At 46.4% G+C, this 24178-nt stretch overlaps 1 protein-coding gene across 2 annotated transcripts in view; it reads left to right on the forward strand.

The window, feature by feature from the left end:
* Window positions 1–3146: 3146 nt before the first annotated feature.
* LOC119167565 (putative 4-coumarate--CoA ligase 2) overlaps window positions 3147–24178 on the forward strand; it is a 119893-nt gene continuing 98861 nt past the window's right edge. The window contains exons 1-4 of one of the 2 annotated variants that reach the window (XM_037419070.2): window positions 3147–3260; window positions 10395–10584; window positions 14992–15193; window positions 23720–23823. In XM_037419070.2, the coding sequence (XP_037274967.2) occupies window positions 10462–10584; window positions 14992–15193; window positions 23720–23823 (429 nt within the window). In that variant the 5' untranslated portion in view covers window positions 3147–3260; window positions 10395–10461. Of the gene's footprint in view, window positions 3261–4399; window positions 4424–10394; window positions 10585–14991; window positions 15194–23719; window positions 23824–24178 lie in introns of those variants that run through there. The other variant, XM_075866115.1, reaches the window with a different exon arrangement.

The raw sequence follows: 24178 nt of genomic DNA on the forward strand, positions 1-24178 counted from the left end.
TAGATCACTTCCTGTAAGAACCTTCCTAGAGGAGCGTGGGTTCTATATGCCTTGGGGATCTCACTGTCTAATCTGTAAGAAACCGGAAACTATTGACCATGTTTTGCTGCACTGTTGGGAAGCAGTTTACTTTTTTGGACGTATTACAAAGGACAATCAACAAGAGTTCTCGTTAGACCCTCATGGGATCAGGTATTTGGCAATAGAGAATGAGGATGGATTACCTTTCGATTTTATCATGATGACTGCCTTGCACAGTATATGGCGCTCTAGAATGGCTGGATTTCATTGTAACCCAGACAGAAGACCAGCAAGAGAGTATTTTAAAGAAAGCATCTCAAGATTACTTGAGGTAGTAAGAACTAGAGTGCCTCGATGCGCGCGCCCCCGCTTAGAGTGGTGTCAGCTTTTGCAAGGGCAGATGCCGCCGCCTCGGCTTCGGCGCCAGCGCGACCGCCATTTTGGCGCCTCCGGCCGGTAGTTCGTGCTTGGCGTGAGAGATGTTGTTGGGCAGTGTTCATTCCCTTCCAGTTTCATGCACCTATCTCCGCATCACCATGCCCGGCTGCTGCGTGCCGCAGTGCTCGAATCACTCGATAAACAGATGGAAGTTGTACCGGTTTCCAAGAGACCCCAAAAGAAGGCTTCTTTGGACCGTTAAAATCAAACAAGACAAGTGGCAACCGACTAATACGTCGCACGTATGCAGCGTAAGTAAACATTTTTCTTTATTGTGTCGTATTCTGACTGGTCAGCATTATTTAGGGCGCCGTTGTTTTTTTATTTAGGTGCGCAATGTAAACGCAGGACAGCCAAACGTCGTGCAGGGTACTGTGTGGCGTGCTCGTGTTAAAAGACCACGCTTTAAGAAAATGCGTCAAGCACGGGGGCTTCGGAAGCCCCCGTGTCGATAACATTTCATGCTGATTCAAGGGCCTCGAGTGTGCTACTACATTCATTGGAATTGCGACTAGTTTCTGTGCCCTTGCACGGAAAAGTGTTGCCTTGGCAGCAGCGTTGTGAAATCCTTCCCACCCCCTACCCGAGGCTGCTAATTTCGTGCACTGCGCTTCGCAGCTATTGTGCCCGCGAGACCGGCTGCCGCTGTCGTGACCGTCCGCCTCGTGGCCCGAAGACAGACTTCGTGAAATTGCCGTACTCACTCGCCAACTCGCCCCGACAGCGTACGCGTCGACCGGGTGCTGGCGGAGTTGAGCTGAACGAAAAGTAGGCAAAAGATGGGGACGCAGGAGGTGTAGTTAAACAGATGAGAATTTAGAAAGTGGAGGAGGGAGAAAATTATATGCAAGGGCAGAAAACGGGGAGATAGTTCAGGCCGCGTGCCGGCGAGCGAGTACGGAAATCTGACGGCGCCTGACTGCTGCCGAGCTTCAAGAGCGGAGCGCGCGGGCATCAAGGCACCCTAGTAAGAACAGACGAATGTGTACCTTTATGGGTAGAAAAGGTAGAATCCCTATTGACAATGAAGGAATTCTAGGACGTGATGTGTTATAGTAATGCCTGACGGGCTTAGTTAATTTTAAGTTTTTCGTATTGTTCGTTGTAAATTGTAATATATTTATCTTAGCAACCCATTTGTGAAGTTCACCGGAAATAAAAAAAAACCGGCGTGGCTCAGCCTTAGAATACTGAGCTGGAAATGCAGCAGACCCGGGTTCGAGCCCTACAGTATCGTGGGTACTAGTTTTTTTTTCTAATTTCGTGCGGTATGGTTGCGGACATCGGCGGCTGACAGCCACGGCGCCCGCGTGACCCAAGCCATGATCTCATAACAGCTTTCGCTGTAAGAAATGGTAGCACATGGTTGTGTTACATAATATTTGTAGTCTGTCAGGACATGTGCATTAAGACATTTCCACAATTTTTAAAGAAAAATGTTATTTATGTTTTTCTTTAGAAATGTTATCTTCGGATATGTCGCAAGGATTCCTAACAATTTTCGCTGGTCGTTGAAGAGCGACAAAACATTTCGCTACGTCTTAGAAATATCGCTTTACCGCCCTACTACGTCAGGCTGGCCGAAAAATTCCGAACATGCCTCGCGCGTAGGATAACTACCCAACAGTTGAGAACCATGGTCTATATGCTGAAAACCTTGAAATCATCATGAAAAAAATTTATGCCGATTCCATACGAATAAAAAAAACAGCGTTCCGGGCATCATCTCTAAGAATAAAATCAGAAATCAATCGGACAAAACGGAAACACGGAGATTAGAGAATAAAAAAGAACGAAAAACAGAAAAGACAGATTATGATTATCAATGTGCTGATTCTATTGCTGTAGAAATGCACTCAGTGGGTAGCACGTCGTTATTGCCTTTTTTTTTCTTAGTCAGCATGCATTCCTTCACTATTGTATCCTCACTCCTGCTTGAAGCCTACTACGGCTAGCAGTATTCTACAAATAAATAAAATAAATAAACAAATGAACACAACGCACTACACGTGAAACGTTGACGCCGATCATTGCTTGGCCCCCTTCCTCAATTAGAGATAGGCTCCTAACTTTTTTGGCCATCGCCACTAGACGTCCGGTTTAACAGCTTTTATAACAGTTTACATAATATGAAAACTATCCTATGTAAGATCGCTTGAGCTGCATTTCGCGATAACCCGACTTCCTATGCGTGTGCGCCACCAGTGCACACACCTTCGGCACTTCAAACTGTTCAGGAGTTTGTGTTTTCTGCTGATGACAAACTTTAATAAAACTTGTTTCTTGAGCCGCACCAGCACGCTGGAAAGAAAAATTCGTCCACCTTTCTTTATTACACGCTCGCCTCTAAATGAACAATGTACCTCGTTTACATTTGTTGGTGAATTCTGCCTATTAAGAGTGTTCTCCTGTGATTGTTCCTCTCCGGCTGATATTCGTCCGACCACCCTCCATCCCTAATAGAGTAAACATTTTCTCAGGTTACGCTATGGCTCACTCGTACGAACCAAAACCCTTGAGCTCAAACTCGTGATGAGCTATACTGAAGAAATGCATGCCGCTGTGGACACTCTTGAGAGGTCATGGGAATCACTGCAGCATCGTGTGACGCCCCGCGATAGTGATACGTGGCCTATCTTTCCCAGACTACTTGCTGTCAGTGGTTGTTGCGCCACGTGCACTTGTATTTCTTCAAGGTCTGATGATAGCTAACATCCCGTTGCATTCAGGACGTACTTGGAAACACACGCAGCCTGCAAAGCATCTCCTCATCTGGCCCACATAAGAAGCACTACCTTGAGGTAATTCACATCACATAAACAAAGTCCCGAAAAGAATTAATGTGCCAACTGCAGCGAATAGAGTCACGCTGCAGTTCGTGTTCATTGGCAGGGGTGTTTCTACCTAATACGGTAGGCTTATAGATTCATATAGACACACTAGAGGTAACTATAGCGCAAGTATATATGGAAGCTGCAACGCATAAAGCCCCAGCAAGCACGGGAATGATAAATATGCCTAATCTTCGTACTTGTGGCTCCGTTTGCTTCGCGTGGCTGCGACCTGTTTTGTCACGAAACAAGAATCAGCAAAATGTTCAGCAGTTGTACTTCACCATCTTTGAATTCTAGGCGCACCATTTCAAATCAGGTCGTGAATGAAAATGGCGTGTTCTCTTATTTAGAGCAAAAACAAAATACTGCAATAAACAACGCTACAAGTGCATTCGAAGTGCGCAAGCACGAAGACTACAAAGTTGCGTGTACTACCTATACATGTCATGGTCGCTGAGGGATTTCAGCGCCAAAGTCCCCTTTGGTTAACTTTATGACAGTCTGGGACTACAGAAACTTCCTGTGTGTTTGAGTTTAGCTCTTGGGCACCATCTTCCTCATTGATTATCAATATTATTATAGTAAGACCAAGCAGCGCATTCGTTTGCTCTTGCCGGTAGATATGCGCGCATTTATCATACACGCTAAGTCATCAGCATGGTGAAATTGAATGGCCAGACTTAAAACCATGGACGACCGCACTCAATCGACAGCAGGGCTGCACAGCTTTGAACAGGTAAGCTAGAAGCAGCTACAGATAGATGAAATCAGGTTGAATTTACTCGTAACTTGTTTACTTCATTTTGCCTAACCATCTTTCACGCCGAAAGCACTGAGTTTGCATGTTTATTTTCGTAAAGTTTTCCTCGTGACTGTGTTAGCTCGCGCACTTGTGAAATTTGTCGCTATCAATCATTAGGCCTTGCGATGTGAGAGCGTACATCAGACGTATTCTTGCAATGTATCGTATGTTTGGAGGACCAGCTGCTGTTAGAAACATTGGCAGATGTTCTGCTGTTTGGCTCGATGCGTAATTTTTCTCGGCACAGTGCTCGTTTTAGGTACCTCCATGAACAGACAGCGGTACCAGTTCGCGTGAACTCATCGGCTTTTGAAATCACAGAAGCAGTGTGAGTAGGTTTCCGCGTTTAGTATGCTAGTTTGGCTTCATGTCTCTATGCAATCCATAAAAGATGGTTTATTACTGCCAATCTTAGTGGGTCATTATGACACATATGATGCTGTATCTTACAATAATCAGGCATGTGTCACATTATCTGTGTTTTTAACATAAATAATCCAGCTCAGTCGAAGTAAAATGTTTTCGCCACTTCGGAATACCAGCTAATTCTGTATTAGAAATTAAGTCGTCACAATACAAAGATACCCGCATTTCTAGTTTTCACAGTGGAGTCGTTACAGCTGGCCGTGGGTACGTCATGTTTGAACAGAAGTTTTCATTATCGGGAACCAGCGTCTACTTTGTTGTTGTCTCTGATATGGCTTATACCGAGAGATTCGAAATTTCGTGATATATCCATCAATCGAAAAAATTCTGTGTCTTGCACGTTTTTTTCAAAACTACGGGAAGAATAGAAAAAAAGAAATTTTCTATGCTTAACCCAATATTTTTTCACATGATGATAGTTTATTGCCAAGTGTCAAAAGTAATACCTTTCGTTATGTAAAAGCATAAGTGCCATGCTTTTCTTTTTTCACAAAAGACTGCGGCATTTACCAGATCGAAGGCAGCCGAAACATCACCGTGAACTCATTTAGCTCTTTTCGAATGGGTGTGGCTTGATAAAATTGTTACGGCCGTTGGAACAAACAACCCGGAAATGTCTGTTTCGTCATAGCTTGGTCTGTGGAAGCATTGATCAAGATGGTGAAAAGATGAAGTTCAAGCTCATATTGAAGCCTCGTCGTGGTGGTCTAGTCACTATAAGGTACTCGGCTACTGACCCGAAAGTCGCGGGATTGAATCCCGGCTGCAGCAGCGGGATTTTAGATGGAGGCGAAAATAGTGTAGACACGTGTTCTCAGAGTTGGGTGCACGTAAAAGAACCCCAGGCGACAGAACTTTCCGGAGCCCTTCTTTATGGCGTGTCTCATAATCATCGGGTGGTTTTGAGATGTTAAACCCCACATGTCTGTCAATAAATCAAGCTCATATTAAGAGTTCGTATCATTGGCTTCATCTGTAGCTTTCTTTATCATGTTAAGATGTCGCATTGGTAATGGCGTAGCTGCTGTTGCAGTGCTAACAGACATCGAGTCCCCAATTCACGGCACCGGTCTCCTCAACCGTGAAGTGGATCCACACGTCAGGAATCAGCCCTACCATTGAAGAATATTTTTTCACGCGCCTTTATAAGCGGGCTTCTAGGTCGCAGATGTGTTGATTGATTTGATTGATTTGTGGGGTTCAACGTCCCAAAACCACCATATGATTATGAGAACGCCGTAGTGGAGGGCTCCGGAAATTTCGACCACCTGGGGTTCTTCAACGAGGTCGCAGAAGTGTACAAGAGAAAATCAAAACTGAATAATAATGGGTAACGAAACGCTAGCCTATCCAGGCACGGAAGTAGTACTGTGCATAGCTTTGTAAAGTATAAATAAATAGAAAGGCAAGGGGAAAATTGAAGATTGTGATGAGCGATTCATAAGCAGGGAGTTACTGTTAGAGCTGACGTTTCGACTAGCGGACTCTAATCCAATCTAAAAAAGATGGAGGAGAAGGGAACTGGAAAAGTGTGCGAGAATAAAGGCTGCCATGGCGAGCTTAATGAGTCATGGAGAAGAAAGTACTCCATGAAAAAAAAAAGTGGCGTGAGGGGGGGTCGTACATCTGTCGCAGAATTATGGTTGTCGGAAGGAAGCCCCACTTTCCATGGGCAAGTTTGCTTGTTTCAAGCTGCAGAGGAATGACCAAAACCGTATCAAAAATGTCTCTAGTAAAAACAATAGGAAGTTCACTTTTGCTTCTGTACAATCCCCAAAGGTGCTCGCGCTCGGTCGTAGCTCAACATGAAAGGGCTGTACAGGTCTGTGTCTTGCTGCTAATCCCGCTTATGCGCTTCATTCGAGGCTACGGCAGTCGCATTCCGGCAAGTGAGAGAAACAGGAGCAGACTTGTGCTTCGATGCTGCAAACAGATTGCCGCATGATCATGCCGTGATTTTAAGACGCAAAACACCATACTTACTTTGTTATGTTGAGTAGTTCATGGTCGATTCTCTTATTATATAGGAACGGGGCTTTCCCTTCCACTACGGTTATTTTTATGGGACTCATCCACGTATCTGCGGACAACGCCTCTGCTGGCTTGCCAAGCCCCGGGCTCACCTGTGCAGTATCGAGTCTCGCAAGATATGCCGAATGCGGTCATCCACAGAAAAGCTACCACTGCACCTTTTGTGTTAGTTTTCTTATGCACTGCCCAACTCACCACAATCATTATTTACACGTTCTTGTCGCAATAATTTTGGTGCTTCAGTTCACCGAAATTATGGATGTTGAGTTCCGTGCAAGTTACACGCGGGAATTCTCGATTATTGCTATGACCACCTGTCTTCGCGCAGCATCCTAGCAACTGTGCTGATTCGCTCATAGACACTAAGATAGTTAGCTGCCTCGTCAATCATTTTTCATGCGCTTTATTGCAGGTATGCGGAAATGTCGTGTAATAACACTCGCCACTTCATGGAAGGGAAGAATTTTGATTACTTGGACCATCTCGCTTAGTGCGCCATCAGAAATGTTCATTTCGACTTTCTCACGCTTCTTTTGTAATTGTCTTCATCAGCGGTGCTGTCACATGAGGCAAACATTTCCATTTGTGACTTGGTGTGTCGCACCTTTTTTTCACGCAAATCAAAGGTATACGACTGCGTCATATCTTGAGAAGAAAACTGTGATTATGATCCGAGTAAATGGACATACCTGAACAATTTAGAAATGATTGTGTGTGTGACAGTAACACTTTGTGTATTATCCGTATGGGTTATGTGACTGTTGACCACTCAGATTCAAGTAAAGTCTCCTGTGAGAGAAAGTGAAATTCTGTCAAATCATTCAGATTATTTTCAGATGCGGGTGTAACTTGCATGGTAAACGGCCTTGTATTTACTTCACTGAAAGCGTCCTTATTTCACCTGGAAATATTTGCGCCCGCATGTCTTAGCCCCAGAGTCCTTGCCTAATTATAATCACCTGGAATACTTCAGTAGCACCCGTTTCTTGGTGTGCGTGATGAAACTGACCAGCGTCTTGCTGTCCTACACTACCAGTTTCACAGCAATTCTTTCGTTCTGACAGGTGTGCGTCTATCTCAAAGCTTGGGTGAATTTCACAGCTTTCTACAGGTTGGATAACCTTCACCAGAGGTGGAACCTTCCGCTTTGAGAAATTTGCGCTGCGAAATTGAAGAGTAATCACCACCGCATCTCTAAACAATGAGTACACGTACGGCAGGTGCAGATAAACGCGACAAGTAACGGTAGGGTAGGCGACTACTTGCCATTTTGTCACATCCTCGTGGCTACAGCGGTGCTAATGTTCGTTCTGGGGCCCTATACTAGGCCGCTACTCTCACGGCGTCCTCTTTGTTGAAATGTTTTATTAGGTCTCCACTGATCGGCTAGAGCTGCTGAGCAGCGCGCCGCCTGTCTCCAGTCTTTCTTAGGGAACGTCATTTCGATGCCACACAGACTCCGCCACTCTCGACACAAATTAGAAAGATGGTATGTGTTTTACCACAGTGAATGCTGCCCCAGAGATCCGCTTTAGGACGCACATCTCTGAGACCGTGCATAAGCCCCGGAATTAGGTATAACGCGGCAGCCCACCTGACGACCCTGGTAGGCCATTACACATTCTATGTAGCAGCTTTCAAACATCTCAACACGTTTAACAAGTTTCTTTAAAATTCTTGTTGCTGTACATTTAGTTCCCTTAGTCCCTTTTTACGCAGGGAATGTGCTGGTGGATTTGGTGCGTCGACGTGGTGAAGAGCGCCATGACTTCCCAACTCGCTGTATTTTTGCGTAACTGAATGCGCCCAGGGCATGTATACAAATTGAAAACCAGGAGAATCGCGCCCTCATACTCTCATTGCCTCCGAGATGGCGGGCGCGTGGAGACGCCAAGGAGGTTATACTAAATCTTCAAGTTTTAATATAACCTCCTTGGGAGACGCTTGTCCACAATCTCAGAGGCCATAATAATATGCATGGCTAAGCAGATCGCCGCCGAGCTTTGCGTATGGGATACATACCTCAAACCTGCACAGCAACGTTGTTTAAAAAGACTAAAAAGATCATGACCCTAATTTTAGATCTGGTGGTGCCATGCCACCAATTTCTCACGAAGTGGGTGTCCTCCCAAGTAACTATGAACTTCGTTTTAAATGCGGAGTGTAGCGAGAGAGGAAGACGGGACAGCGGCCAACGTGGTGGTGTCGTTCTCTCGCCACTTTATTATCAAAGGCGATTGCCGAAGCTGAGGGGTGGTAGCTGCAGCGTCCAAACCGCCAGGCCAGAAGCTCGTTCTCATCCTCGCGCCACTCGAGCTAGCATCAGCTGCACGAGAGGCGCGACGCAGTGATCAAGAAATCATGATGGTGACGATGGCACCACAGGAGCATTCCTTAGTCACGCAATGTCACACTTTGGTGTTGGCGGCGGCAGCGCCGTGCATACGCCCACTGCGCATGCTAGGCTAGTCTCGTGCTTCGTGCCTCGTTTCGTCGCCCTCGAATGCGGGTGTGTGTATATAAGCGGCAGGGCGGGTGTTCGGAATTCCTTGTAATGGCGTCTTTACTTGGCCTTTGCTTGACTTGACGCTTGGTAGGACTCGAGTAGATGCGATGAAATCAACAGTAACTTCAACCAGTAGTGGGGCACAACCCAACACAAGCGTCTCACCACTCGTTGAAGGCAATGCTTCCCCTTCATTCAATAAAAAACAATGATAAAGACGAATTAACAATTAGGCCTTCTCAAACCATACCCCATTCCGCAACGTTCACGCGTTAGCCCCACCCATCGCGACGCGTTTACTCGAGTTTCTCCCGTGGGAAGTCGTGGGCAGCCTTTTTTTTTTCTGAGCACAAGACAAGAAGCACGCTTTTTCCTAATTTAACAGTAAACGCTTAGCGGCAGCAATTTTCTGCCAGCCTCAGCAGCGGCAGATAACCAACTATTTTGCTAAGGCTGCGGTGAGTTAAGGTATGCCGAGGCGCCTTCGCAGAACCTTATGGGGTTAACTTTCGACATGAGTACAGAGAAACAACTGAGTAGCAGGTCGGTGTATTTCTCTACCCATTTAGAAAAAAAAACTAATAGGGTCGTGGTCGCCACTGCGAATCGAACTCGCTACTTCCTGCATTGGAAGCGTACGCTCTGTTCATGCAGCCGCCGGTGCAGTGGCCACATGAACGTACACTGACGGCAACCAAACGGAGGCCTCGCTCCCTAAACAAATATTTTATTTTAAGTTACTCGGTAATGTTGCAATACTTGCTTCTGTTTATTTTACTTGCTCCGTCAAAATCTTGAGCCATTAAAGAGAAGTAGTACGTAACCTTAGACACGTATGAATATGCCATTTAGTGCATGGATTACCACAATTCATACCACAGTATTTAATGCTTGAATTGATCAAAGGTGCGTGTTTTGTCAATATACCCAGCTCAGGCCCCTACATGTAGCCTGCTGCCGAGAAAGTCATAATAGCACGTGCCTTCACGTTTTTGTTATCAGTAACTAGGCGGCACTTTCAGCAGTGCGCTTGCGGACTCACCCCGTTTGCACAAAACCAATTCTCGTCAAGCGCTGTTGACACAGTTCTACAATAGTCTTACAAAACGCGAAAAGTAACCATCACCAAGGTAACAATAACAAACTCACGGTAATGATGTATTTTGAGGTTAACTTGTTCCTAAAGCCATCGGAGACGGCAAACTTTGAAACACGTCTACGCTGGAAGTAAAAAACGTGGTGTGTAACTATGACACCATGTCTTCTACTTGCGTCTGATAGACAAGGTGGCGATATGACCGAATAAGCATGTTAATGTTTTGTTCTTTCTTTTCAGGTTCATCACGTCTTCAGAATTGGTTTAAAGGTGTCTTTCGGCGAAAGAGACCAACTGTAATGCAAACATGAAGGCAGCAATCGAAAACGGCATTGTGTACTCTCCGCACCCGAAAGTCGACATACCGGAGTGCTCCGTCTACAAAGCGTTAAAGGAATTCTTGAAGGCCTCACCGGAACGAGTAGCACTGGTGATACACTTTAGTTACCTATGTACCCTCTATTCAGGGTATTTTTCACAGTGTTTCTACCTTGCAAAATTGATGACAATTGTCGCAGTCTTCGTTGTACTCCTGTTTTTCTATGATGACAAGCCAGAAAATTAGCACACAACTAATAAGAACAATGTTCACAGACCCGCCAACAGGAATAATTTGAAATAGGACAAGTGTTTCTAAATATTTTGCGGTAACAGGAAAATATGCGCTGCAAAAGCACCACTTTTCGAGCCTTATTACATTACCAGTGGAGAAGAAAAACAAACTTTTTTTAGTGCTGCCTGTCTCATCAGTCTGTTTTTACTTAGTCCATCCAAATACATACACTTCAGTTGTTTAGCATTTGTAAAATATTCTGCATGTCTGCATGTTTATGATCAGTCTAGGAATGCTCTGTCGAGCAATCCGAATGAATTATACGGGTTGATCCATGCTTATGCTATGTATTGTTGAATCATCAGCCTAAAGAGATAGTAAAGAGCAAGAGAATTTATCTCATAATCATAAATTCCTCTTCGACTGTTAAAAGAGGCTATGCTTCTTGCGAAAATACACTTGGTATCCAAGAAATTGCGCAAGAACTAATCCTGGGTGGCCGTGCCCATTCGCGCAACATTCTCCATAACGTAAAATATTTTGACGGTGTATACAGTGCTTACGTAGATCTTAATCGGGTATAAGTGAATCACATTGTTTCTTGACGTGGGTAGCCATGCACCTAAAATACTAGGTTGGAGAGCTTTTGTTGAGCCAGAGGCCCAAAGTTCAAATATTACAATTTGACATCCGTGACCAAACACGAAGAGATATGAGGGCGAAATTTATAGGTGAAGCTTGAAGCTTGATTTTTACTTGTAAGAATAAACTTATCACCGTGAATATGAGCATTGAAGTTTGCACAGTTCCAATTATCAGTATAGCCTTATCCAATACTTATCTTCAGTTTCCCTTTCAAATATGATGGGTACTAGCTAATGCTTTCCAGTTCTGTAAGAACATCTATGGATGTTGTACTCACGAAATACATGAACAAAAATAAACATCAGTTTTTGTGTTATAGCGATACTTATTTATAAACTAGTCATCCGAAACTACGGTTCTGTCTAACTTCCATTAGAGAAAATATGGGTTTTATCAGGTATGAGAGAAACAAGAACAAAGGAAGGCAGGGAGGTTGACCAGATGCTAGTATCCGGTAGGTTACCCTACACTGGGCTTGGGAAATAGGGGGTTGAAAGAAAGAGAGTGTGATAATTACAATATGAATAGGAGCAAAACACGGACACACAAGAACGCTAGATAAATCTACTCGAAGGCGTTCCGACAGGCCAGTAGTTTGCAAGAAGCCCAGTAGCGCATGCACGGCCTTCTTCAGTGGTGATGTGTCATGACGATGGCGCAGCAAACTTTCTTCTGACAGCGGCTAGTCATTTGACTTGTTTAGTGTATTAAAAAGGCATTGTTTTTCTAGTTTTTATTCTCGGCGGTCACACAGGAAGTGTCAAATTGTCTCCTCACCTCAGCAGTGTGCGCCGGTGGCGATGTCAGCCATCTCTTTATGCGTAACGCGTACGAATAGGCAGACGCGACACCCAAGCATAGTTTGCACCAAGCAGTAGCGTCACCTCGTCGCAGTTATGTTGAAAGCCGTAAGCTTAATGTAGAATCCAAGGATCGTAATCTTGAATGCATAAAAAGAGGCTTATTTCAAAGCAACAAGACCAATTGTCGAGCAAGCATGCGGAGCTTCCTAGCAGCGCCCGTCTTAGAGAGAGGCTTTGACTGGTCGTGGTCTTCTTGTATGGGCTGAACGGGCAGCTTCATCAGCCCGTTCATTAGCAATAATTTCACAGTGACTTGGCAACGACCTAAATATAACGTGGTGCCCTTTTCTGTTATATGGCGTAGCATTTCTGCCGTCTCAAATACCATCTGCTTGTGTGGACCACGGCGTAGATTTGACAGAAGTGGCTACAATGCCACCTTGCAGTCGCAGAAGATTGTCCATCGTTGCGTGCTTTGGTAGTTAATGAAACATAGCGTGGCTCGAAGCGTTGCAAGCAACACTGCTAGAGCGAGAACAATGAGCCAATTTGGATGTACGGCGATTTTTTATATACCACACGAATAGCCTAGGCCACCGTTACGTAGGTGCCTACCTCTGCTATGCCACTGTAGTCTTAGGGTGACCTTAATGTGGTAATTTCTGCTCCCGTCAATGGTCATGTGAGCGGTGTAGTCAGTATTGAGACTTTTTCTCCTCTTTTGAGGCATCCGAAAGCTAGCGTGTCTCATGGATAAGAAATTGAGGGTATCACGAGTAACTTCGCGCTAGGCACGTTACGGTCGCCGGAAAAATTGGAAGCGCCCCGAGCCTGGTCGTGGTGCAAACAGATTGATGGAGCAACCGCCGAACTGTTGCGTGTCTTCAACATGGAAAATTCCGCTTCACAAAGGGCTACTGAACGCCACCGAAGTATTCGTTCATGCGCATATACTTTGCTTCAACTTCTACGTGCATGGTGGGGTGCCCGTTTTTGTGTATAGGAGGTTAGACGGGAAACAAACTCTTGAGCAAACGTCAAAAACTGTAATGACAACTTACCGTATCATTCATCTGTGGCAATTTAAAAAAACAGGTGAAATATTTTGTGTTTTGTGAAGTGTAGATGAGCTGCTTGGAGCGTAACGCTGAACAAAATATCGCATAACTGTCAATTAATGAAAAAGTAACCGCTCTTCGGCACTGCTTCAATTGATATTTGTAGCGCATGTGATGAAGCATAGCCAGGGCATTTTTACGGAGGGGGGGAAAAGAAGGGGCTAAAAGACACTTTCGTATGTCCGCGCTTGCGTTTCTATGGGTCCATGTATATATGCGCAAGCAAAACTGAAAAATTAGGTTTAAAGGGTGCAGCCCCCCCCCCCCCCTGGCTAAGCCCATGTGCATGTTCTATACGCGATGAAGAAGAAAAATTTTGTTTCAGCAACAAGGGCTTAGAGATTTAGCATATTCTATTCAAATCTGCAGCTATTCAGTGAATCAGGAGAAAAAGATTTCCCGTAGGCCTGGGTAATCTTAAAAGAAAGGCGCAGTAGAATACACAACCTGAGAAATGGGATTAGAAAAAGTGTGCTTTATTTAGCATCACCTAAAGAGCCTGTGGTACGCAGTGGTTTCGCCGATTAAGGAATATAAATTCCTAGGACTTTAGTGCGTGACTCTAGACTACTGCCTCTTTCCGAGTGGTTGTGCTTCTCGACGCGACCAGGCCCACCAATTGATTGATTGATATGTGGGGTTTAACGTCCCAAAACCACCATATGATTATGAAAGACGCCGTAGTGAAGGGCTCCGGGAATTTAGACCACCTGGGGTTTTTTAACGTGCACCCAAATCTGAGCACACGGGCCTACAACATTTTCGCCTCCATCGGAAATGCAGCTGCCGCAGCCAGGATTTGATCCCGCGACCAGCGGGTCAGCAGCCGAGTACCTTTGCGACTAGACCACCGCGGCGGGGGTCCAGGCCCACCAAGCTCTCCTTACACTTATGAACCAAACGGACCTGGCCACCTATTTATAGACGGTCTTCTTTGTTATTTTTATTTATGTTTTTTTTTCTTCTGATACTCGTCAAAGTCTTTGTTATTTTTTCTCTTTCTCACCTTTTTTTCCTCTTTCTCCCCTCCTCCCGAAAGAGTGAGCAGGCGTTGTGCCCCTCCACGTGGCAGTTGCCAGCTTGCTTTCTCCCTTTTTTCTCTGGTTTGTTGTGTATCTCTGTATGCTAATCAAATAATAATAATAATAATAATAATAATAATAATAATAATAATAATGATAATAATAATATTACCAACAAAGAGCATGCATTCTATTTTTTTACCATGTTACTTATGAAAGGTTGTAGCGTTGAATTTATTCAAGAATATCGACTGCCCCGAAGTGTGACTATGTTTTTAGAAGATTCATTCAGTGAAAACGATGTAGAAGTAGTTCCTAGTTCACATAATTTGCAAATATACACAATAAACGAGGCCATTTGGGCTGCTTGTGAAATTTACTCAGTCTTGGTCGTTGTTACTAGCTTCACTGTAATTTCTATTTCTGAGCTATAAGTAGTTAGAACCGACCCAAAGGTAAACTTCATGAAAATTTGTGAGTGTTTACTAATAATTAGGAAGGTTGGAAACGCGTTCACTGACCGAACTATTTCATAATGGGTCAATATATCAAGAAATACCTCCTGCTTCCTAATAGTCCTGTTAGATTCTTTTGTTGCACCCTATCACGCCCATAAAGTAATGGCACTCTTGAATATAAAAGGCAGTGAATACATTGATATTTGTAACAAATAAAAAGTCATCGCGACTGTTACAGATGGACGAGAAGATGCACCTGACACGTGCGGAGCTGTTTTCTCACTTGCGGAGATTCGCTGCGGGTTTTCAGGCACAAGGTATCGGGCTCGGTGACCGCGTGTGCGTCCACCTGGACAACAGCGTCGAAAACATGGTTGCCCTGTTCAGCATCACTTTCACGGGAGCTTCGGTGTTGCTTTCCAACCCCATTCTCAACGAAGGTGAGCATGACGCAAGATTTACTTTACTCACTTTGCCGCCTAAGATTCCAACCATCTTTAGGTAGCGATAACATCTGGAGCATTTGGGCGCTTCTCTGTCGGCTTAGAAATAATTTAATTTTTTTACTTCAATCTACAAATAGTGCCACTGTAACGAAACGCATGAAGTATTACTGGAGCTTTTGACGCTTTCAGCTGCGCCTATTTAACCTCGGTGGTGACAAAACACCGTGCAACGTGTTGTTTATCGGCTGCGGCTTTTCAGTGCAAATTGGCACTCAGCATGACATGAAGTGGCCTTCGAGCGATGTTCAGTATGATAGTAACGACTGCGTTTGAAACAGTCTACTAATCTTATCTCCTGCCAACTTGAATATTCGGAGTGTTTATTTACGGCGCATACAACACAACTCGTTGGTTCTGGGGACATGGCATTCCTAATTCTTGCTTTTCATGCGTTAAACTCAAGATACTCTAGGCCCGTGTACTCAGATTTGGCTGCACGTAAAAGAACACCAGAGAGTTGAAATTTCTGGAGCCCTCTACGTTGGCATCTCTTATAATCGTATGGGGGTTTTCGTAGGCTAAATCACACATGTTAATGATTAAATTATGAGTCTTAATTCAAGATAGGATAGAAAAACTTCAAGTGCACGAGCAACAACGTCTTAAAAAAATTCAATACTGGGGACTTTAAATGTACCAAAATTAATTTAATTTTTTTACTTTCTTGACAACAGAGCATGGTAAGAAAAACACATGGTGAAAGTATTCTGTCAAAGTCTTCATTTCGTTTTTTTCAGCAGTCTGCACCGAGGATTATTATCTATTTGGTACACTTTCCAGATACATACGGAAGAACTGCGTTGCTAACGACGTTAAAATGCGGCTGATTATAAAGGCATGAGGCAACAAAAAAGTGTTTACAGCACAGCCAGAAATATATGGATTGTGATAACCTTGAGACAGTTGGTCTTAGAATAAGGTAGTGCGAGAAGAAGAAGAAGAAAGTACATATTATAACAGCCGGACAAGGAGCAGATGCTGTCTTTGTACTTCTAACTAAAATGGCGCAGTTGCAAAAGGTCGGGGAACCTTAACCTTAAGTCGTAGGTCTTGACTGCTGGGCTCGTTCAGCTAAAAGGAACGCCGCCCATGCTTTCTTCGCAATAGACTCATCAATGTGACCACCGCTTCAGCTGGCCATCACAGCATCAGTGGACGGCGTCCACACCTTCCATGCCACGCCAAAGTGCGACATTACAGCCACCAGGCTGGGGACAAGAACACACATGGGCTACTGCGCACCTGGAGTGCCATTCACGCTTTCCATTGGGACACCGTCTCGATCAATAGCCGGCTGTTATTTGAGCGACCTAAATGAGCTGTCGAAGCTCCCCCGGACAAGCTCACACGTCACCACTGCCGCAGCATGCGGTACTTCGTTAAGTGCCGCCGAGCTTTTCCGTACCATCGCGGGACTCCGAGTCACAGTTTACGCCTCCACAGCGTCGAGCTCTGCTCTGTTTCCTGAAATCTTGCCGGCACTGAGCGCCACCAACGCCATGTTGGATGGAGCCGCGAGACCTTGAAGCCAGCTTACTCGAGAAGTGTCGATAATTTTGATGCGCCCTCATAAACCTTTCACAAAAGCTGGGCTGTTTCGCGGTTGCGTTTTCTGTCTTGTCAGCTACGAACCCATCATCTCAAGCCACCTGCGAAATGCCGGAGTTGCCCGTCTTTTGAGAGCAATAATGACTACTGGGTGGTGACCGTGAACGTTATGGGAGCTCGCGAGGCCTGCACGGAAACATTGAAATGGTTCATGGCCATACAAGACCTTCGAAATTGTGCCGCGGTGTGGTATCGGTATGAAGGCGTGCAGCGGTAGTGAAGTGCAGACTGGATTTGCAAATTCATCGCTGCGTTTTGCTGGATTCCCTACCACCTCTCTGTCTCCACCCAGTTCAACTAGACTACAACCGAGTACAAAACTGGCTAGGGGTTTTTGAAGTTCACTACTTCAAGCCTCATATTCTGTCGGAATCTGACTCAGCTATAACGCACAAAGCGAACACTAGCAAAGTCGGTGCTCTTGAAAGGCGCCGCACTGAAGACGCACGCGCAGAGAACTATTCCTTCTGTATAACGCCTCAAGTGACCTCTTGGTGGAGCACCACTCGAGATACACAGATCTAGGCTGTAAGGTAGGCCTCGTGGTTCACCTCTCGGATTCCGCGTCGGTACACACCTCTCAAACTTTTTGCCAAAGACAAATACCACCCCAAGTCACAGCTGTCAGAGTCGCGGACCCTAAAATTGTCTTGGCTTGGAAATAAAGAGTGACTAGCACCACCACCACCCGGACTGCTGCCAGTACAGAAAAAGACTTTATAATCAATTCCGTCGACTACTACAATCTGACTAATCACCGTCATAGTCTGACCGTTGACCACCACTATTTGGCCTTCCCGCGCGTTTCGCCGTTCAGGAGAGCATGCGACGGACGCGAATCACATCAGCTCCGGCTTAGGTTCATTTTCAAGAAGAATTTCTTCCTGGCGACCTGTTGCATTGATAGGAACTTGTTCCTATCCTCACCACTGTCAAGCCTATACCAGACTTCAACGTGTGAGTGCGCTTTTAAACGTCTTAACGCTTTCAAAAGTTCTTGAAGACGTCCACCCCGCTAACCCTAACAAGCCGGAGACGCGGCTTGAGCAGAACACCGCCCCGCTCAACAGCGGATGGCGAGCGTCTCTGGGAGCGTCGTAGCCGACGAGAAGCACTCATTGCCCTCTCGCTCCATGGACCGCATGATGGATACGCAGACCAGTCAAGACGCCGATACGCAGGCGAGCAATGAGCACAACGCACATCCATGGATCACTGTTACCAAGAGAGCAAACAAACGCCGACAGCTGCAACCCCATACCATAACGACTCAAACGCTGCCCAGCACGCCGTCTGAGCCCGCTCTACGCCATAGCCGGCCTAAGTCGCGTCTACCAAGACTCCATCTACCAAGACTCCCACCGCTCCCTGCCGAGGACTACAAGCTAGCAATCCGTCCCCATGGTGGATTAAATCTGAGCAAGGTTAGCCCCAAGAAGTTACTTCTCGCCGTAGCTCATGCAGCAAATATACGCAGTGAGAAGCCTGATATCAAGCTTGCTGTTGATTAAAAACAAAATGTGCTAACAATAAGCACCTCGTCTGAACACATCGCCACTGCACTTGGAGAAATCACCAAAATTACAGTGCACGCAGCAACCTACGACATCACCTCTTATGGTATTGCGCCTGATATTTCGTGCAAAGGTGTGGTCAACGGAATACGCCGTGAAATCACACCAGACGACTTCCTGACAGAAGTTGAAGTACCGGGCTACGAGGTCCTTACGTGCAGACGCCTCGGCGACTCCGGAGCAATGTTGCTCACATTTTGTGGCAAGCGAGTCCCTTTCTTCGCCATTGCGTACGGGCAGGCTCTTCGCTGCTACCTCTACAAATGGACTATTCCCCACTGTAAAAAGTGCCACAAAACAGGGCACCGCGAGGTGTGCCCACAGCCTCCTGACACACCGAGATGTCGAGTGTGCGGGGGTTTACTATCTCCTAACAACCACGAGTGCCACCCTTCTTGCATGCTTTGTGGTGGCGACCACCCGACAGCTGCCAAACCATGCCCAAAGCGGTTTTTGCCACTATTCAACCGACGCAAACCACTTCGGTCGGCTACTCCCACCATGAAGGCCCAGTCACCATCTCCCAGCTCCGGATGGCAGAGCAGTGCGTCCGGGAGTGCAGCCAGGCGAAGGAGCCATTCCAGGGATAAGTAGGGGCCCAAGCAAGGAAACTCGTCATCGCGGAGCGGTTTCGCTGGCCAGCCGGGATCTCAAGGCTGGCACACGGACGGGACAACGCATCATGATGGCCAGCAAAGCGGTTCCCACAAGAAAGCACAAACGGTGAGCTGAGCAGGGCAGTTCCCTTCTCTCCCTCTCTCTCCACACCAGTCCCACTTCCTCACACAAACATCAACGCAGCAAAAAACACCACAACCAACGCCACCAAGACAACCACAACCCATGTCAGTAGACACTCAGCTTCACCCTGGCATGCCGTCAACTACGGCACGATCCAACTATTGCACACGAAAGGCGTTGAACAAAATGGCTACTTCTTTAAGGAAGGAATTCGCATCTATGATGCAGGTAGAAATGCAGAAAAGAAAGGATCGCATTAAGGCTGAACTAACAGCTCCACTCCAACAATTGATCCAGCAGGCCCTGCAACCTGCTGCCCAGAAGATTGTAACGGATGTTAAACAGCAGATATCGGCTTCACTTGGCCAACCTAATAATACGCCATCTGCACCAAAACGCACCACGTCTCCGACACATGAAACACAGTGACCACATCCTTACATACGCCCCTCCCGTTTCCTATTACCGTCCCAAAAAACCGTCCCAACAGCCCCAGCTGATGCAGTCCCACTTCCCACCACCCTCCACCAAAATTTAGCACAGTCTGAAATGCCTGCGTGTATTACCGAGGCCCCACTATGGCATTATCATGGCGAGAAACCGTAGGTGATTGCGTGACACCCCTAAACTCCTACGTGTGTGGCAGTGGAATTGCAAAGGGTATCGTAGGAAACGCGGAGATCTAATGCAATTCATTGCGACACAGCGGATTTCTCCCGATGTCTTAGCGTTACAAGAAGTACAATGTACTCCTACGCTTCCGGGTTACACCACATACACATACGTAACGAACACAACACCACATCACACAGCTACATTAGTTTTTAAGCATATCACTATCATAGAACACACCCTTCAAAGCACCTCCATCTCACACGTACTTCTCGAATTAGTCCCGTGCTCTCGTTCGAGTAGCAGCCTGTACGTGCTTAACGTTTACAGTGCACCTAACGCCAGGAACGATGACTTCGGCCATCTATTTCCACAACTATGCAAGTTGGGTAAACACATAATTATTGTAGGAGATTTGAATGCCCCCCATCCGGCTTCGGGCTACGCAACAGAAACGCCTAAAGGCTGACGACTCGCACAGGTTCTCGCGATTCATCGCATGACCCTGCTGAAAGAACCTGATAAACCCACTCGCCTAGGTAATAGTGTGAGCAGGGACACATGCCCCGACCTCGCGATAGTCAAGGGGATTAGTCGCATTTTCTGGTCCAACCTCATGGTGAATCTAGGCAGTGATCACCATATACTAACTACAGAGCTCCAAGTAGCAGCCACGCGTGCCCCAGAGCGCATCATAAAACTAACAAGTTGGGATGCATTTAGGCGTAATCGTACAACTACCCATCAGGACTCTTCTTCCCTAGAGGCTTGGATATTACAACTTCAGTCCGAACTTCAAAGAGCTACCAAACTCATCGCTGCGACGACAGAAACACCGGATGTGGACCGGCATCTGCTGCATCTCTGGGATGCCCACAGAGGCTCGACACGGCGGTGGCGGCGACAGAAGCATAATCGAAAACTTCGTCTCCGAATCGTCCAACTAGCCACTGAGGCACATGACTATGCGAACATTCTCACTAGCAGCAATTGGCAGAACTTCTGTGATCGACTCAACGGCTCACTAAGTACACCTCGAACGTGGCGTATGCTCCGTGCTCTTTTTAAAGCCCACGCAGACAAAATCAGAGACTGCTAACGCAATCCGCACTATTCTCCACAAATCAAGGCTCGACGATACCACTCTGCTGCACACCTTAAAGCAACACTATGTATCCACGGGCCCCCGTCCCGCCTACCGTGATTAGCCACACGTACACGATACGCCTTCAGATGAGGACATTACAGAAGCAGAGGTTAGGGCAGCTTTGCAAAGCATTAAGCGTAACACATCACCCGGTACAGACGGGATTACGTACACACTTCTGCGTAATTTAGATGACCAGTCCGTCGAATATTTAACCGCTTTTTACAACGAACATTGGAACAACGGCACGCTACCACAGGAGTGGCGACACGCAGAAATCATATTTATTCGAAAGCGTGGCAAGCCGCTATCCCTCCAGAATATTCGTTCTATATCTTTAACTTCATGTGTAGCTAAACTCTTTGAAAGCGTTGTCCTCTCTCGACTACAACCATTTGTCGAAGGCAATCACTTTTTTCCTGATACACTATTCGGCTACCATTTTGGTATCTCTACACAGGACGTATTATTACAACTTAAGGAGGACGTGTTGGACAGCCCCACTTCAAACTAGGTCCAAGCTATTCTGGCCTTGGATCTCAAGGGTGCTTTTGACAACGTCTTCCACGACCTTATTCTTGACAATCTCGCTTCATTTCAGTGTGGCTCACACATCAACAATTACGTCAGGTCCTTTCTTTCTGACCACACGGCAACTATTGGGATTGGAGACCTCCGTTCGGACGTCATTCGTCTTGCAGGGAGAGGAACACCACAGGGCGCGGTTCTCTCACCCACTTTGTTCAACGTGGCTATGGCTAAACTGCCTTCCCTACACAACAGGTTCCCAAGATCCAGCAAGCCATCCATGCAGATGACATTACAATTTGGGCAACCAAAGAATCAGACGGAACCATTCAGGACGCCTACAGGAAGCTGTGTCAGTGGTACAAGACTATGCTGCTGCCGGCAGCCTTACGTGCTCAGTGGATAAGTCGGAATTAATATTGGTATACATGCGGCGCCGCAAAACCGCTGACTCTCCTGATATTTCGCTGTTTTTTTTATGGTCGTCCTGTCCCTCTGGTACCACGAATTCGCATTTTAGGCCTCTACCTTCAGTCCGACGGCAAGGCCTCGCACACTACACACCTTCTGGCTCAGCAGATAACCCAAATTACACACATGACCCAACGCATAACCAATCGCAGGAGAGGCCTCTGTGAGAAGGATGTCCTCCGCTTAGTACAAGCACACATAGTTAGTCGGCTGACCTATCATATTCCCTTTCACAATCTTACGCTAGCTCAAATCAAAATGATGGACATCCTTACACGGACAGCTGTGAAGGCGGCTCTCGGCTTGCCTCCACACGCATCTACACAACGCCTCCTTCAATTAGGAGTCCACAACACCGTAACCGAACTCATCGAGGCCCAGCACAACAGTCAGCTCCAACGGCTCAGGCAGACCCGTCGGGGCTGCGCCATCCTGTATCGTCTTGGCTACCCGATTCCCAAAAAACCCGCACAAGTACCGCGACATAAACTTGCTTCTACGGTCCGCGCACTCATCAAAGTGCCTCCGATTCCACGCAATATGACTCCCTCCCGCCACGCCAGTCGTCGACGTGCCCAAGTTCAGGCTGTGACACGCGTCTTTGGTGATGGTACCTCAGACTCACAAGTACTTTACACTGATGCAGCACGCTACCCAGAGAAGTCAGCCATGTGTTTAGCCGTGACAGATGACACAGACGCCCTTGTTGCGTCTGCCACACTTCGCACTACAGACAGTGGTCTGGCAGAGGAGGGAGCTCTCGCTCTGGCAATCGTTCACGCTACGACACTGTCACATGACTTCCCTGTCACTATTGTAACATATTCACAAGCTGCTTGCCGTGCTTTCGCTCAAGGATTTGTGGCTCCACATACACACAATATCCTCTCTTCTGTCTCACCAACCGCATTACGTCCTGTGCGTATCGTCTGGACTCCTGGACACGCCTCTCTCCATAGTAATGAACGCGTGCATGCGGTTGCCCGAGAGCTGACCAGCCGGGCTGCATTGGAAGAGCTGTCCAATTCAGACGACGCATCGACAGAACCACTAAACTACAACGCTACGCTGGAGTACTACGGACAGAGCCATTATACATATCCTCCTCCTCATTCTTCACTTAACAGAGCAGATGCTGTCGCTTGGCGGCAACTACAGACCAATTCATTTCCTTGCCTTTTTATGCTAAATCGCCTTCATGCGACTCTCTACCCCCCTACTGCCCCTTCTGTGGATCCGTACCGACGGCGTACCACTCCACGTGGGAATGCTCTGCCCCACAGTGTGTTCCTCCCATTCCCAATCCCACCCCTTCCTATTGGGAGTCTGCACTGCTCAGCTTACGCCGGCAGGAACAGCAGCAGCTGGTCCAGTGGGCTCGCAGGGTCGCGCAAGGCAATGAAGCCCTGTACTGAGGGCCCCACCCAAAGAAGGCTCAGTGTGCATGTGTTATTATTAAATATTTATTCTCTCTCTCTCTCTCTTGGCCTGCCCTCAAATAGCAAGAATATCTCTGAGCAGCCACTGCCACATCGGCAGATATGGCGGCATTAGCTCAGTGTGCGAGTCGTTATTTCGCAGAAGCCAAAGCAACCAGTCGAATTCTCTGAACAACTACCCATTTCCTCAAGAACTTGTGACGCCCGTATGACCGATCTCACCAATGGTGAGGTTTGAGACAGTATGTAAGATCGACGCATAGACTATAGCTCCCTTAGATTCTTGTTGTTATAATGACTGCAATGATATACTTTTTGCTCACATTTTTGCCCTCTGCAGATGACCTGGTCTTCCAAGTGGGCTATGGAGACGCAACTCACATTTTGACCACGCCACAATACGCAAGTAAAATAACTGCAGTGAAGAAGAAAACGAATGTTAAGGTATGATGGTTAGAACGCACAAGAGTTATGAATTACGGGAATGTTTTAAGATGACTAAATCTGAATTAGAACGCTTCTGTGGAGCCTGTGAATTCGTACCGTAAGCGTGAATTCATAGCCGTCATTTTCGTTAAAAAGGCATATTTAAAGGTGTAGGTTGAGAGGGGGCGCTGTAGATTATTTTAAACAGCATTACGCCTAACAGGCATACCTGCTGGCTTGTTAAAGTGCAGTTGAATAACTGTTCCTGAAAGTACTCTCGAAACGTTGCTGTATATCCGGATTGAGTGATACTTTTCCCAGAATAGGCACAGCCGAAATGCCGAAATTTCTTCATACAAACGAAACTTGGAAT

This window comes from Rhipicephalus microplus, chromosome 6 (assembly GCF_043290135.1).
Source record: "Rhipicephalus microplus isolate Deutch F79 chromosome 6, USDA_Rmic, whole genome shotgun sequence".
In the NCBI taxonomy this organism is placed as follows: Eukaryota; Metazoa; Arthropoda; class Arachnida; order Ixodida; family Ixodidae; genus Rhipicephalus; species Rhipicephalus microplus.